The following is a 17,086-nucleotide window of genomic DNA, read 5'->3' as shown; positions in this document are numbered from 1 at the left end:
TCCGAGGAGGTTTTCACGTAGCTGGGGAAGCTTCCAGACTGAGGGAGGGATGCTATCCAGACCGGGTGACTTGGAGGATTTGGCGGACTTCAGAACCGTGTCGAGTTCTGACATGCTGAAGGATGAGCAGCTGATGGGCAGGGTGTCAGAGACTCGCTGGTTGAAGAAGGGGAGGGTGAGGTCCGGCGGAGGCTGTTCTGTGCCTAGAAGGGACTTGAAGTGCTCGAACCAGATGTTGAGCCGTTCTTCGGTAGTGCCTCCTGGCACTTTGCAGTATGGCACAGTGTCGGAAGATGTTAGTTGCCTGATGATGTGCCAGGAACTGCGATGCCTGTGCTCAGGGTTAGTTTTCTCCAGCAGGTCAGTCTGTTGTCGAATGTGCTGTGAAGTAGCAGCATTATAGGCTTCGTCCAGTTGCTTCTTTGCGTCTTCAAGCTTTTCCTTGGACGAAAAAGAGGGGGAAATCCTGTGACTCAGGGACGCATCCTTTAGGATATTGCGATGGTGTGCAATATTAGGATCGTTGTAAGGATTTTCCCGTTTCCTCTTCCTCTTTTTTGGCAACACCTTAAGTGCTGTGCTTGTAACGCTTTTAACGAGCAGGTCGTAGTCGGACTCGAGCTCTGCTTCCTCTAGGAGTACACTGTACCTGTTTTTCACTTCCACTGCATACTGGTGTTTCATGATGGAATCGTGGATCAGTGGAGTCCAGTCAATGCTCCTAAGAGGGTCCCGTGCTGGAGTTTTGTTGACTCTGTAGCTGGCTTGAACAAAACATGTTACAATCCGGTGATCTGAACCGACAGTTTGCATGATGTTGTACGCTTGACAGTTCTTCACACTGTTTGCCCACTTCTTACGCCAGAGTACAAAGTCAATTTGATGCTTTGCTCTTTTGGGGTCTTCATAGGTCCAAATTTTATTAGCCGGTTTCTGGAAACAGCGGTTGGTGTTGGTCTACCAGATCCAGTAGTCGTTCGCCGTTGTCGTTGGTTGACTGATGGTATGTGAAACCGTAGCTATTACTGAGCTTCGCGTTGAAATCACCGCACACTGCTAGCATGTTGTGAGGAGGCACCTTAGAGATGATCCTGGTTAGAGCGTTGTAGAATGCAGTTTTATCTTCAATATCACTGCAGTTAGTAGGAGCATAACAGGAGAGGACTGTGAGGCGAGGATTCCCGTTTACATGGAGCAAGATGATTCTGCTATTAACTTTCTCTACAGATAGGAGAGATTTCTGAATTCTAGGAGATAAAAGAAACCCAACACCACCAACTGACGCATTAACTGAATTCTTCGTAGCAGAAGCAGTGATGAGCTGATATGATAAGATGTTTTCAATTCTTAGGGATTCTTTGTGGTGTTGGCGATGCTCTTGCAAGGAGATAACATCATTATGATGCATGAAGGCTGAGTGAGCTAACTCCTGTTTACGTGATACAGGGTTGAGAGTCCTACAGTTGAAGGTGCTAACCTGAAAAGGGGTTTTCCTACGAACTAAAAGGGTAGTAACAGGGTTGCTGCAACTATCAGGACCCACCCCTCCCGGGGGTTTTAGGGAGGGCCCGTCATACAGGGAGCTAGCTGCCACTGAGTAGTTAGGGGCTTGAACCCTAGTGCTGTTATCGTGTGTCATCATAAAAGTGAGGGGGGATTTTGTCTAAAAACAGGGGTTGTCGTAAAACAGGGGTTCTAGAAAACCCACTTCCCGATGTTCCTGAAACCTGAAACTTTTTTTGCAGTCGATATGGTCAACGTCTAGACGCCCTATTTGGCCACGTTACAAGCCTCTTCGCGTACACGAAAGAGGCTTGTAACGTGTACCAAAGGGGGTATAATAGTAAAGGGGGTATAATAGTAAAGGGGGTACATAGTATACCCACAATAAATGCACCGGTCGTGCTTGCCAGCACTGTGATAGTGATAATGACCACAGTCTCCTGCGAAGAAGGAGGGCCTGAAAATCCGAACGATGGGTTCAGTTGTCGTATTTCCAGTTTTGGTGCAGTTTTGATAATTTTATACATTGATTTATTCATTCTTGTATAGCCAAGACGAGTCCGTTAGTGTTCTCTCTGGTAATTTCATGTTTAATCCTGTTTAATCCTGTTTATGACATGGGTTTGGGGTTCAGTTGTCGATTTGGGATTTAAGTTGATTGGTCACCCAATTCAGCTGATTGGGTGCCTGTTAACTGCGTGAGAACTAGGTTCAATTGGGTTCAGTTGTCTGTCACCCTCTCCACCACTCCATCCGGTCTACTAGAGCTATTGCTCCAGCACTGAGACTGTGAGAGGCCCATGCATACGATTTTAATTACATTTATGGAGGAGCACTTATTATATTGAAGCAAAATATTATGCTAAATGGCTCGATGACCATCATAATCAAGCTATTATATATGCAATATGACACAACATTTTGACCTGTAGATTAATTCGGAATCAGCGTTCAAAAATAAATTCATCTAGCTATTTTATAACAAATTTAAACTCGTAAATATAGCATAAAAGTTTTAAAAGCTTCGGAAGTCTACAAACCATTTTCAAAAGTTCTACATTAGTACATCTTTAGTACAATTAGTTACCAGTGTAACTTTCCATTCCGAAAAATGTAATATAGTTGTAACAAAGCCAGGTTGTGAGAAAAAGAAAACATATTTTGCAATGAGTATAACTATGAGCACCCAAAACATATAAAAATGTCGATACAATCGACCACCATGATATTAAACGTGTTGTATTGATTTTTTCAGACCTAAAACTAACATTACAGGACGTGAAGAATAAAGATCTTATCGTTATCATTACATGCATAGAATAATCTAACTCTACATAATATTACCCTTATAATTCGTAACGATATACGCTATAATTATTTATGTCACATAAATCGTTACATTTTTTCGTCTAAGTCTTGTTAAGCTTAAAATAGAGTGACTGCAAGGAAAGAGACAAGCTGGATGAGAAGGAAAGAGAATGTTAGTTTACTTTCCGAGGATACATAGTTCTCCCTTTCTCCGTCGTCCTGGGATATCATGTTGCAGTTATCAGTACTGCAGACTTCCAATTTGCAGGAAATAACATTGTTATCTCCTACATCGTCTTCTAAATCTTCACACATGGCATCCTCCGTGTTTTCCGCAGTGGAACCGTCCGGCAGACACACTCTTCCGATCATGTCAACTGTCATTGATTCACCTTCTACAATTAAGCTTACAGTTGCGCAGACCATTTTGATTTGACTTTCATCACAAGGCATCATGCTGGATGAGTCACAGCCCGCAGGTAAATCTCCGGTCTTGAACAATCCACCATTTGATTCCATAATTTCCTTCGTGGCATCGGAGTCGTACTTGAAGGCTGCCTCGCTACACTGATAACAACTGATAGCGTTGGTACAAATCACAATACAACTTGCAGCTATTATAGCTAATATTATCTTCATCTTCTTAACTTCTGCTACTGAGACATGTTAATCAAAGCACGGTACACTTCAGAGTTCAGATGTATATAATAATAGTAACAATCAATCAAAGATATCAATAAAAAATATTTCATTAAAGGATACTAATAAAAGACAGAAATATTAAATATAATAGATTTTAAAATAATTACAACACTACAAATATATTACATTTATTGAGGATGATACAGAAGGAATGTATTTAATGTAGTTATTGAGGAGTCCTAACTCTCCTCACATCCTCAAGTGGAGTTTTCTTTCTACCATATATATATATATATATAATAACTGATAACCGTCTAGGGAAAAATATGAAATAACTCATCATGGATCACGTTATTCATTTTTACGGAACAATGCAACCTGATATACTGTGTAACTGTATATATAATGTGGAAGAAATTGTATTCAAAATTATGGAAAGATCAAGGATGGAATGAGTAAAACTAAAAACCGTATTTACTTTTAGCGCTCGCTCTCATATCTAAATGTCTTGCTATCACTTAACGACACGTCACCAATGATAATAACAATTAGGATAAACAATATACCCAACGAAGAGCTAGCAACTATATCAGACAGCTGTGGGGACTGATAACGGAAGCCAAATATTAGACTTTATAATTGGTTTGGGGGGGGGGGGGGGGGCTGTAAACCAATTATCTAATCACCTCGCAATGAGGAATGCGTCTTATAGTTATAGCGGTTAACTGGGACTTGAAATGATATATGATGTAGTTAAAATATGTCAAGAGGAAATCGGATGATCTGATGAATCACTTTACACTCGACTATTAGGTTTTTTGTTAGGGACTGGCCCAAAGAACAATCCATTACCTGGCTGGGGACCCCAGGCTATAATGTTCATGAACAACCACCGCGAATAGAGATTCGACAGAATGATCATAAGCTGAGCTCCGCGCAGTAAACCAGCCAATGTTTACTCAAAAATATATAAAATATAATAATTATTATCTATTAAAAGTCAAAAACTCACACATGCACAAAATAAGACATTATGACTCATGACTTACTTAAAGTTAAACACGTTTAACTTATAGAAAGAAATGGCCCTGAGGGATTATTCAGATCCAAACCCTTTACTCTGACCCCAATCATATTCCTAACTATATTCTTATCTGGAGTACCTTACAAGACATTTTTGTGGCGGACCAATTTGCGACGACCTAAATTTTGGCGGTCCGAAAATATGGCGAAATTGAACAAAAACCGTACATTTCGGACGTCACAGAAAATAAGGGTATTTTTCATCATTTTGTTTTCTGACACAAAGGAAATTCAAAATTTTCTAAAAATTGGTAAAATCATGTTGAAACAAAATGAAACTTATAAATCGATTTCTTCATCTTCCTCTAAGGGGTCCGGCTCGACTCTTTCAGTTTCACTTATTGAGTTTGGTATTAAATTGTTTATCTTGACTTAGTCTCTTATAAGACGTTTAAGTTAGCACATAAATGTAATTTATTGTAAATTTAAAACGTATTACTTGACATTAAATTCATCATGTGTCATGGAATATTGTGTTTATTTGTCCCACCATCATATCACTAAATTTTCAAGAACAAAATGAATCGATAAAGCCACAATTATTGGAATAAGCTAAAAAATAATCCGACGGGTTCTATTACGACGACCGAAATTTTGGCGGTCCGAAAATATGGCGAAATTTCGGAAAAAACCGTCGCATTTCGTACGTTATGAAAAAGTCTTGTAAGGTATGTACTTATACTTATAGTTATATGTTATAAAACCCTAACCATAACTAAACGACCTGCGTTATATCTCCACCGAAAGCACATCCATGAATTTGATACGTATGAAATAGTTCGATAACTCGCTTTATTCTGCACGTTGACCAAAATTTTTATACCAAAATCAAAAATTGAACAGAGAATAGTTTAAGAACAAAAATCGAATGACTATGAGTAAAAACCGTATTTACTTTTATCGCTCGCTCTCGAGAGCGAGCGATAAAAGTAAATAAAAATCTCATATCTAAATAATGTCTTGTTGTCACTAAAGACACGTCACCAATCACAATAACAAGGATATACAATACCCAACGAAGAGCTACTGCTAGCAACTATATCAGACATTCATGTATCACGTCGTGACCCCCAATGTCGTTTCACTGTAGATTTCACTGTAGATTTCACTGTAGAGTTCACTGTAGAGTTCACTGTAGAGTTCACTGTAGAGTTCACTGTAGAGTTCACTGTAGAGTTCACTTTAGAGTTCACTGTAGAGTTCACTGTAGAGTTCACTGTAGAGTTCACTGTAGAGTTCACTGTAGAGTTCACTGTAGAGTTCACTGTAGAGTTCACTGTAGAGTTCACTGTAGAGTTCACTGTAGAGTTCACTGTAGAGTTCACTTTAGAGTTCACTGTAGAGTTCACTGTAGAGTTCACTGTAGAGTTCACTGTAGAGTTCACTGTAGAGTTCACTGTAGAGTTCACTTTAGAGTTCACTGTAGAGTTCACTGTAGAGTTCACTGTAGAGTTCACTGTAGAGTTCACTGTAGAGTTCACTGTAGAGTTCACTGTAGAATTCACTGTAGAGTTCACTTTAGAGTTCACTGTAGAGTTCACTGTAGAGTTCACTGTAGAGTTCACTGTAGAGTTCACTGTAGAGTTCACTGTAGAGTTCACTTTAGAGTTCACTGTAGAGTTCACTGTAGAGTTCACTGTAGAGTTCACTGTAGAGTTCACTGTAGAGTTCACTGTAGAGTTCACTGTAGAGTTCACTGTAGAGTTCACTGTAGAGTTCACTGTAGAGTTCACTGTAGAGTTCACTGTAGAGTTCACTGTAGAGTTCACTGTAGAGTTCACTGTAGAGTTCACTGTAGAGTTCACTGTAGAGTTCACTGTAGAGTTCACTGTAGAGTTCACTGTAGAGTTCACTGTAGAGTTCACTGTAGAGTTTTTATGATACAGGGGGAGCCGCGCGGTCGTACAACGTATAACAAATCAAACAGCTGTGGAGACTGGTAACGGAAGCCAAATATTAAACTTTATAATTGGTTTGGGGGAGTTGTAAACCAATTATCTAATCACCTCGCAATGAGGAATGCGTCTTATAGCGGTTAACTGGGACTAAAATATGTCAAGAGGAAATCGGATGATCTGATGAATCACTTTACACTCGACTATTAAGTTTTTTGTTAGGGACTGGCCCAAAGAACAATCCATTACCTGGCTGGGGACCCCAGGCTATAATGTTCATGAACAACCACCGCGAATAGAGATTCGACAGAATGATCATAAGCTGAGCTCCGCGCAGTAAACCAGCCAATGTTTACTCAAAAATATATAAAATATAATAATTATTATCTATTAAAATTAAAGTCAAATGGGAAAAGCGAGCGACCGATTTCATTCTCGGTATCATTTTGCATTTGAGAACGGTCAATCAAATTAATATCATTTCCTTTTGTTTGGGAAAGAGAGACACTGACAGCGGTCCACTCTACCCATGATTATGGGTTTTGGTAAATATATATATTATATATGTATAGACGCTTTTGCAGTCAATTGTAGCCTACATTTAAGTGTCCGTAGATCCAAAAGTATAAACGATACAGTCATCTCGAACCACAGGTTTTAAAGATAATCGTTTAAACTTCAGTTTACATTGTATTGAAAAATAATTTAACGTCATCATCATCACTTGATGACGTCATCAAATTAAGTGTTTTTAGAACTTGATTTTTGACAAAGTAAGAAATTTTCAAATCGATTTTACACCATTAAGGAGTAATTATATTCAAAATCTGAGGACATTTTTATCTTAGATAATTGTTCAAGCATTCCGAAAATCTACCGGAAAAGATTCCTACCTTGCTCCTTCATAAAGATATTTGCTATTGAAGTTAGTGCTTTTTTAAAGAATAATTTTATAAAAACACAAAAGTTGTGAATTAGTATTCTCTGGTGTTGGGCCATCCCTTGGGTTGTGGAGCTCAATTTTGCTTCTTAAAGGTGTAAATTGTGTTATAGGCTAGTTTTAAAGTTAAAAATCGAAAAGTTGCACACGTGGGGACACGCCCAAATTGATTTAAAATAGCTAAAATCACTAAAAATTTTGATTTTCACGATTTTTATCAACTTTGGAGTCCCCTTGTGATCCAAGTTCTTTTTGAAATCTTCTGAAACTTTTCATGCTTATCAAACTATATATTAAATACCACTATGCAAAAATTTACGGTGATTCAATATTGTATGCGCATGCAACGTCCGCCCAAAGATTGCACGTGCGAAAGGTGAGAATTTTGCTCATTCGTGATTTCGAATATATTCTGCTTTCCACGATATTTAAATGGCATTATATATGAATTTAATGCCAACTTGAATGAGTAAAAAGTGCCATATTCAGTCGGTTATCGACAGATATACCTACCTAAACACAAGGAAACGTTTTCAAAGGCAGAATTTCGAAATCGTTGAAATTACCTCCTTATTAATGAAGTTTCGACTGTGTAAATTATCCTGACATTATAATCAAAAAGAGATGATATTTGACCAAAGTCCAAAACCCATAATCATGGGTAGAGTGTACCGCTGCCAGTGTCTCTCTTTTCCAAACAAAAGGAAATGATATTAATTTGAATAACCGTCCGCTAATTCAAATTGAAACCGAGAATGAAATCGGTCGCTCGCTTTTCCCATTCATTCACGGCTTACGAATTGTAATAAAGCTTATTAAATGGGAAAAGCGAGCGACCGATTTCATTCTCGGTTTCAATTTGAATTAGCGGACGGTTCCTCAAATTAATATCATTTCCTTTTGTTTGGAAAAGAGAGACACTGGCAGCGGTACACTCTACCCATGATTATGGGTTTTGGTCAAATTACTCTATATTAAATACTTAAAATTCCTGTCGATGCAGCTTTAAACATTTTGAAATGTGTTCAGAAATATCTAACATTGTGACAATTTCTGATAGGATTCATTCATCTATCAAAAGAGTAACACACATAAAGATCTAACCTCGAACGTGTATCCTAAGTACACAATAATGGCACAGGGGTAGCCACTGACTACGTTCGACAAGATGGAATTTGGGATTCTGCTTGCAATTCAAGCATAACTGGGAAGCTGGCCCGGGAACTATCTTGCCTGCATAATACTAGTATAGGAACAATGCTTTCAAAATGTATGTATTCATATTCATTATTCGTGTATTTTATTTTTTTTAATAGAAAAAGAGTAACGCAGAACTTTATTTAAACTGTCATTTTTACCTTAAATTATTTGTTTCAAGATAATATGTAAAATTGCATTATTTTATTTGCAATATTCAATTGTAAAATGTAAAACGATGGTAAGTTCCTAACAATTATTCCTGTCAAATTTTGTTTCCTTCTTGAGGGGGGATCCCAAACTAAATTTACCATCGTACCTGATTGTTTTTCTACCAGCACTCAATTGTACTTTCTTGTCTACATAACAAAGCCTAATCTACACAACGCGACCTTCATTGTGGGACAGAGTCATACTCTACGGTCCTTACCTATCTATATTCAACTTAACTCCGGACAGGTTGCATTATTATAATTACGTTCTGTGCAAAAACCGAAGGAATCTCAACTTACGGCTGGGCCATAATAATATTGATGCTTTTAGGGCAGCTTACATGGGTTCTTTTGCGATTGTTTTAAAGGCGACAACTAGCGCTATCCAGCGCTAGTTGTCGCTATCCGCAGCGCTGGTAAAAGATATTTAGCGGGATGATGATTAATCACCCTAAGTCTACACTCAACTGTCACGTGACTTTTTCAACCCGTTCTCTAGCTGGTCTTGAACGATTGTAGGTTTACAACCTACCAGGACGCGCGCCGAGTTGGACTCGTCGACGGTCAATATATGGAACAGATATTTTACGAGTATCACCCGTTAATTGAAGTTGAACGACTATTCGAAACCCTAACCCTCTATTAGGGTCTAATCTGATCCCAACACTAACCCTAACCCATCCTTAACAAAAGCAATAAAGCATATGTGATATGCTAAAACCCTAACCCTAACGAGAAATTAGATTAATTTCCTTATACCTTCATATCACGTGATCGAGACAGTTTTTCGCCAATATCAGGGGAGAATTTTTACCCTATGTCATGGGAGGTGATTCGGAATCAGCGTCCGAAAATGCATCGATCGAAGTTGGTTTCAACTGTCGGGGGCCTTTTTAGAACAATCTCGAAGATCGTAGAGTAATTTAGGTCGCTCGTAGAGTAATTTAGGTCGCTCAAAGATCGTAAAGTAATTTAGGTCGCTCGTATCCAGCGCAAAATATAAATTTTCGATAATTGTCGCAATCCAGCGCTAGTTTTCGCCATCCAGCGCTAGTTGTCGCGTTTACACTATCGCAAAAGAACCAGGTGATCGAAAAATGTTTTGATCACTACTATAGGTTCGTTTCTGGCTACAATCGAAGTAAGGAAAATACGTATAGAGGCCGTATAGAGGCCGTATAGAGACCGTATAGAGGCCGTATAGTCATAGAGGCCGTATAGACTATAGAGGCCGTTTAAAGGCTGTATAGAGGCCATATAGAAGCTATATAGAGGCCGTATAGAGGCCATAGATTAGATGTTTTGTGTGGCCATTTAGAGGCCGTATAGACTAAAGTGGCCGTATAGAGGCCATATAGTGGCCGTATAAAGGCCGTATAAAGGCCGTATAGAGGCCGTACAGTGGCCGTATAAAGGCCGTATAAAGGCCGTATAGAGGCCGTATAGAGGCCGTATAAAGGCCGTATAGTGGCCGTGTAGGGGCCATATAGTGGCCGTATAAAGCCAAAGACCATATAGAGGCCGTATAGAGGCCGTATAGTGGCCGTATAGAGGCCAAACCTAATCGCACATTTTCCCTTTAAATCCTATAATTTTAAAAGGTGAGTTACAAATCTTTTTCCCCCTCGAAATTTCATTGAATTATAATTTTATGGTTAAGATTGTCCCTTGTGTTGTGTAAGCTAGGCTGAATATTGGTGCTGGTGTCAGGGCGCCTAAGATAATTTAAAATTAACCAGACTCTGGTGTAAAATGTAAATTGTAGGTTATGAGAGAAAATTTAAGTGAAAGTAGGTGTTAGCCGAAACTTACTGATCCTGAATTATACAGATCTTACAGCATTGAAGCTTAAAAGCTTTGATCATTGGTACTTTGAATTTTGATATATTGTTCCTTGTTGTCCACGGAGAGACCCACTAAGGAACTCCACATAATCTCGAGATTATGAAACACAGATTTAAGTTCTCAATCTATAACTGCAACGTTTTCTCGGTTATTTGTTCAGTGGAGCTCGTTAAAAGCTGAATTGTACCTGATCTCTGATTCTGAGAGTTGCTAGTAAAGACCGCCAGTAGGCGGCCGCGAGGCACGTAAAGTAAAGTGATTGTTCACAAGCCAATAAAGTTATTATAAAGCAATAAATAGCTATTCGTAGATTTTCTGGTTGATTTCTAAGAGTGTTGACTGAGCCGAGACCCATTACAGATCAAAGAAATGCCGCCTAGTGTCAGATGTACCGATCAAGGGGTCCTCGTCCAATCAGACAAGGGATTGCAGGTCACATGACAACCACCAGCCAATAAGCTTTAACTACCCAGTTAGATTATCAGCCAGGACAAAGGGAAAATGTCATGTGACGGCTCAGTCAGCTGCTTATATCAGGACTCTCTTTCATTGGCCGCGCGCGCTCAACCGTGCCTCGCCACCATCACGTGACTTCGCGTTAGGGGTCACGTGACACCACGTGACACCACGTGCGTGACTTGAGCTAACATTGTAATGTAATGAGGCTACTGGCGCGTGATCCTGCTGGCGCCAGCTCATTGGACAGCGCTACATGTCATTTAACACCGGCTCTCCGAGATCAAAGTGAGAGCCGTTACCGGTCCACCAATCAGCACTGACCTCCTGTATCACGTTGACCAATCAGAGCTCAGGGAGTTGGTCACGAGATCGGAGCGGGTCGTTTGATGTTGTCAGAGAGCGCTACCTCTCCCTCCTCACTCCAACCCCATCTCTATTCGAGTTTTAGCTTGCTTTGCCTGGATTCTCCTTTCTCTCTCTCTCAGTAATCATCATCTTGATCTTCTCGCCTGGATCCCGTCCCATTGTTCTCGCTCCCCTCTGTAAACCCTACTCCTCTACACTCTAACCCACTCACCAGTACACTGCACATCTGGTCCTCAGTCCCACACAGTACGATACACACACAGTGTATTTACTGTTTACACCCACTTACACAGCAACTATATAATAACAGTTCCCGTTTCCTGTACTCTATATTTCCGGTGTTTATAATACTGACCACGTCACAGTTTCGTGTATTGTCTTGTAATGAGGACTGACTTATTGCTGCTTATCAAGTTTCTATACTGAAATCTACATATCGAGCTCTGTACACATTCACGTTGTTCTTTTTTCAGCTATGACTGCATTTTTCATCGTTAACAGTTTGTTAGTGTTCATGGAAACGATCACACCATGATTCGAGCGTGTTGTTTTCTGTTTAGTTATGCTGAAATTTATAACCGCGTCCTGCAGTAACTCGGATGAGTTCTGTAGAAAATTAGTTATCCCTGTTTAATTGTTAATCATGACCAGTACATATGCATATTTAAATCTGTGTAATTGTCAGCTTCACGCTGATTATAATACAATGACATGTCAGGTTATCGGGTAGGGTAATTAGATCGTACACTTATTTCCCAGCTGTACAATGTACAGTGTACATGTAATGAATATTAAGCCTGCTTATAACCCTCCTTATAAACTAGGCAAAGTAACTGCAGCCAGAATTTACCGATATTGACTGTTTCTGTCTCAGTGACTGTATAAGTGTAACATTAACTGTGACAGTTGCAGTATATGTATAAACGGTTGCAACTCAGGTACACGTGAATTATGTGACAGAATAATCACTGCTTAAAGTATCCGGCTCACAAATAACGTCATATTTGTCGTGACCTTTGTCGGTATATTGTGATCACCCAGACACTGCGATTCGTAAAGAATCGTGTACTGAATCGTATATAACTGCTCAGATCTGTATTTGAAGTGTAATGTCCAAATGTATAAAACTGTACTTGAAGTATGCTATTTCTATCTAAATGTATATGGAGCTGTACTCTAAATGTATAGACCTGTATTCTGAGTATTGTATCTAAATATCTATTCGAACGAGACAAATGAGGTAAATACCATTCTAATAATTCCGGTTGAGGGGTCTTATAGACTCAGTAGAGGGGTGAGGGGTCTATTGTAGTGTGTATTGAGGGGTGAGGGGTCTTTTGTAATGTACTCTTTTTGGATAACGTAATGATATTCACAGATTATAGTTGTTAGTTACTAGCAGGAGTTCTTTCTGATGATTTTTTCTGAATAGACTCAGTAATGACAATGTTCTAATGAAGATAATAGAACATTTCCATCACTGAGTCTATTCAGAAAAAATCAGACATTTTACTTGATAGAATCATCAAATGAGACTCAATAACACCACACGACTAAATCAGATTACTAGCAGAGGGGTTAGCCTTATTTTCACTGCCACAGCATTGACCAATATTATAAACCCTGAATAATTGTCACGTGTCACAACAAATATGGCTCACCTTCTCCGCTATGATAACCAAGCTTTATTATTTACTAAGCTTTACATAGCAGTACGTGCTTCTCTGGTTTGATAATAACAAGCTTTATTATACCATGCAATATAACTAATATCTGGATAGATAGTCGTAAGACAGATGTAATATCCGGATAGGAAAATTATTTATGAGTCATTTTCATTAGAAACGTTTATTATGCTGCACTGAGCCGTTAAAAAATTCTCGGTATATCATCTTTTAAACATCTTATTCTGGTGTGAAAATATTTAATAAAGTGTAGAAAATTCTCTAATATAACGAATCTACTCAATTACTCCTTTATGATACTCCTCAGTGATAATCTATAAATATGCACGTTTCTAAAGATATCACAATCTCAATAAACCAGACTGCATGGCTTTATTGATATAACGTGATATTAATAAATACCAGTTGGGGTTTCACTCCAGCAGAACATGAGTCTGCTCAGTCTGGTCAGTTTGCTCAGTTTGTATCAGACATGGAAGCTCCGTGCCATCCTCCCACTCCACATAATGGTACCTCTTGTTTCAATTACGATCTACTTAGTCCATAATGATAATATTCCATGCTCATAATTTGATTTATCACTATTCACATAGATCGGCTATAACATAGTGACATATACATAATACACAATAGGGTGTATATAACCAAGTGGTATTCTCAGATCAGCGCTTGTGTGAACTTGCTTGTTTTATCTTACTCAGTATCCTAACCATCATACCTATCTCTCTCTCTCCCTCTCTCTCTCCCTCTCTCTCTCCCTCTCTCTCTCTCTCTCTCTCTCTCTCTCTCTCTCTCTCTCTCTCTCTCTCTCTCTCTCTCTCTCTCTCTCTCTCTCTCTCTCTCTCTCTCTCTCTCTCTCTCTCTCTCTCTCTCTCTCTCTCTCTCTCTCTCTCTCTCTCTCTCTCTCTCTCTCTCTCTCTCTCTCTCTCTCTCTCTCTCTCTCTCTCTCTCTCTCTCTCTCTCTCTCTCTCTCTCTCTCTCTCTCTCTCTCTCTCTCTCTCTCTCTCTCTCTCTCTCTCTCTCTCTCTCTCTCTCTCTCTCTCTCTCTCTCTCTCTCTCTCTCTGTCTTACTCAGTATCCTAACCATCATACCCATCTCTCTTTGTTATCTGACAATGTGAAGCTATAACCTGGATTATCTATTCTCTGTGTTGAATCTGATAAACAGCAGCTCGACCCAGTCCGTGGACCAGTCTGCCAAATAAACGGGTGTGGGTTCACAGTTTTTTTTCCTCGGTCTGAAGACGCTTAAAAGACACATTTTATGAATAAAAATATTCGATAATTTCAACCCATGTCCAGTAACATACCGTGCAGTGTTAAACCTCCAGCTTGCAGACCAGGAAAACTTTGCATTCTTTAACAGTTTAGTATTAATTCTATATCACAAGTACAAGGTAAGGGGGAGCTGGCTCAGTATTACCTGTATATATATCTACGTCACCACCGGATTTACTCTTGTGGTCATCACATTACGTGTGTTGTGATCCCGGCTCCGTGTTGTGATTTACTCCGTAATTTTCTCTCAATCAGAGATCAAGTTCCTGATCGTTCCGTATCCCTCTGATCCCTCTCTCGCTTCCTTAATTGTTTGATATCTAATATTTTTCGCTTTCCAAAACCTTTTTCAAGAGTAATTATTACAGTTCGCAAAACACTGTCTCTGTCAACTTAATGGTGTCGAGAACTTTGGTAAGTTCAGATAATCAACAACCCATTTTCTAACGTATGTCGAGTGCTACATGTATTGTGAATTACAGCGACAAGGCGTACACTATCGCATTATATTACGGATTCTGCGAGGCTTTGACGTCACACCAGGACTCATACTAGGATTCTAAATTACCGTTTCTATATTCACACTCTTACACGGGGAGAGTTGGTACACTTCTTAACTTCCTTTACTTCTTAACTTCCTTTACTTCTTAACTTCCTTTACTTCTTAACTTCCTTTACTTCTTAACTTCCTTTACTTCTTAACTTCTTAACTTCCTTTACTTCTTAACTTCTTAACTTCTCAACTTCCTTTACTTCTTAACTTCTTAACTTCCTTTACTTCTTAACTTCTTAACTTCCTTTACTTCTTAACTTCCTTTACTTCCTTTACTTCTTAACTTCTTAACTTCCTTTACTTCTTAACTTCCTTTACTGGAGACCCGGAGTCCGGAACCCCCTCAAAAGTTCGGTCCCAGGCCCTAGTTTGTTCTAGGGCCTACCTCGAAATCAAATTTCAACATCAGGTTGAACCCCCCCCCCCCCGCCTTTTAACTTCCTTTCATCCATTTGCTGCATTAGTGTTCCTTTTAGCTGCCTTTATTTACTTTTAGTAGCACTTTCGGTTCTAATTCTCTCGCCCGATTTATTCGACTGCGTTATGCAGACTTTTTATTGACTTTCAGTAACTGATTACGTATTTGTTTCTATTTACTGAAATTTTACATTTATGTAAAATAAATAATAATTTATTATAAACACTTATACTTGTATTGCAGACTGATGTGTTAATATCATGAGCACTTCTTATTTGTTATTCAATTTTACTAAGACTTTTGGTTACACTTTTATTAGTTTTACAGGCTTACATCCCAATATCATAGTCCTAATAATTTTGTCATTCGGTTAAAAGTCTGAAAAGTTATCAGCTCTTACATGACACACGTTTTACCTATTTATTACAGTGATTCGGCCACATTGCACAATGCGCCACATGATACGCACAATGCGCCACATGATACGCACAATGCGCCACATGATACGCACAATGCGCCACATTCGCACATCACACCACATAAATCATGTCTAGAAAGTAGAAAGCCAGTTTGGTGACCTGATCATCAACTTACATGGTGTTACATTACAATTTGCATAACCCTACCTCACGCACACACACTGACAAAGTCTACAGCAGCAACCACACACACAGTCACGGCTACAACGCAGCATCTTATGTCATCAGTTACATGTCTTTTAATTTCGTTAGATTTCTCTTAATTCGGTTACACACGTACATTGAGAACCACCTCCGCTGGTTGAATTTCTCATATTTCACGTTCTTTAGTAAGTTAAGGCGTTAATTCTACAATCATAATAATTTCCATCTGTTTGGACTAATTTGAGCGTATTTATAGACTAATTTAAGCGTATCTAGACTTATCTGAACCTATTTGAGCTCATTAAGACTAATTTGTTGCTTCAATATCAATCCAGTTACCTGTCACCAGCTTATGTACACTGTGTAAACTCTAATACAATAAGTCAGTTTAATCAATCAGACCTACAAGTAATTAGTCTTAGGTATAAATAAGCCTTACTTCCCCACCTATACTTCATATTAACATCTCCACCTTACATTCCAAACAGTTCAACACCAAACAGTTCAACACCACACTCAAAACTAAACTCAACACCACACTCTCAACACTAAACTCTCAACACTAAACTCTCAACACCACACTCTCGACACCACACTATCAACACCACACTCTCAACACCACACTCTCAACACCACACTCTCAACACCACACTCTCAACACCACACTCTCAACACCACACTATCAACACTAAACTCTCAACACCACACTCTCAACACCACACTCTCAACACCACACTCTCAACACCACACTCTCAACACCACACTCTCAACACCACACTCTCAACACCACACTCTCAACACTAAACTCTCAACACCACACTCTCAACACTAAACTCTCAGCACCACACTCAACACCACACTCTCAACACCACACTCTCAACACTAAACTCTCAACACCACACTCTCAACACTAAACTCTCAACACCACACTCTCAACACCACACTCTCAACACCACACTCTCAACACCACACTATCAACACCACACTATCAACACCACACTCTCAACACCACACTCTCAACACCACACTCTCAACACTAAACTCTCAACACCACACTCTCAACACTAAACTCTCAGCAC

The 17,086-nt window shown here is 39.2% G+C and overlaps 2 protein-coding genes across 2 annotated transcripts; one reads left to right on the top strand and one right to left on the bottom strand.

Moving 5' to 3' along the window:
* Nucleotides 1–922: 922 nt before the first annotated feature.
* LOC134823895 (craniofacial development protein 2-like) lies at nucleotides 923–3,195 on the bottom strand. Its single transcript, XM_063835492.1, has 3 exons — nucleotides 2,994–3,195; nucleotides 1,887–1,960; nucleotides 923–1,477 (listed from the first exon to the last, which is right to left on the bottom strand). Exons 1-3 carry the CDS (start codon nucleotides 3,193–3,195, stop codon nucleotides 923–925), a joined length of 831 nt encoding a protein of 276 aa, XP_063691562.1.
* Nucleotides 3,196–3,265: 70 nt separating this feature from the next.
* LOC134823894 (uncharacterized) lies at nucleotides 3,266–17,075 on the top strand. Its single transcript, XM_063835491.1, has 3 exons — nucleotides 3,266–3,290; nucleotides 5,639–6,210; nucleotides 16,848–17,075. Exons 1-3 carry the CDS (start codon nucleotides 3,266–3,268, stop codon nucleotides 17,073–17,075), a joined length of 825 nt encoding a protein of 274 aa, XP_063691561.1.
* The last annotated feature ends 11 nt before the right edge of the window (nucleotides 17,076–17,086 follow it).

This window comes from Bolinopsis microptera, chromosome 12 (assembly GCF_026151205.1).
Source record: "Bolinopsis microptera isolate Bmic1 chromosome 12, MBARI_Bmic_1.0, whole genome shotgun sequence".
Taxonomy (NCBI): Eukaryota; Metazoa; Ctenophora; class Tentaculata; order Lobata; family Bolinopsidae; genus Bolinopsis; species Bolinopsis microptera.
The sequence above is the reverse complement of the archived record's forward strand: the minus strand, read 5'-3'. Positions and strand labels throughout refer to the sequence as shown.

Bases quoted from the DNA above. Each gene is read 5' to 3' on its own strand.
- LOC134823895 (XM_063835492.1), bottom strand. From the start codon at position 3,195: ATGACAGTTGACATGATCGGAAGAGTGTGTCTGCCGGACGGTTCCACT. The intron at 1,961-2,993 runs GTAAACTAACAT...TCGGATTTTCAG, and splicing joins GAACTATGTATCCTCGGAAA to GCCCTCCTTCTTCGCAGGAG. The intron at 1,478-1,886 runs GTGGGTATACTA...ACCCCTTTTCAG, and splicing joins GCACGACCGGTGCATTTATT to GTTAGCACCTTCAACTGTAG.
- LOC134823894 (XM_063835491.1), top strand. From the start codon at position 3,266: ATGCTGGATGAGTCACAGCCCGCAG. The intron at 3,291-5,638 runs GTAAATCTCCGG...ATTTCACTGTAG, and splicing joins GGATGAGTCACAGCCCGCAG to ATTTCACTGTAGAGTTCACT. The intron at 6,211-16,847 runs GTAGAGTTCACT...CTAAACTCTCAG, and splicing joins AGTTCACTGTAGAGTTCACT to CACCACACTCAACACCACAC.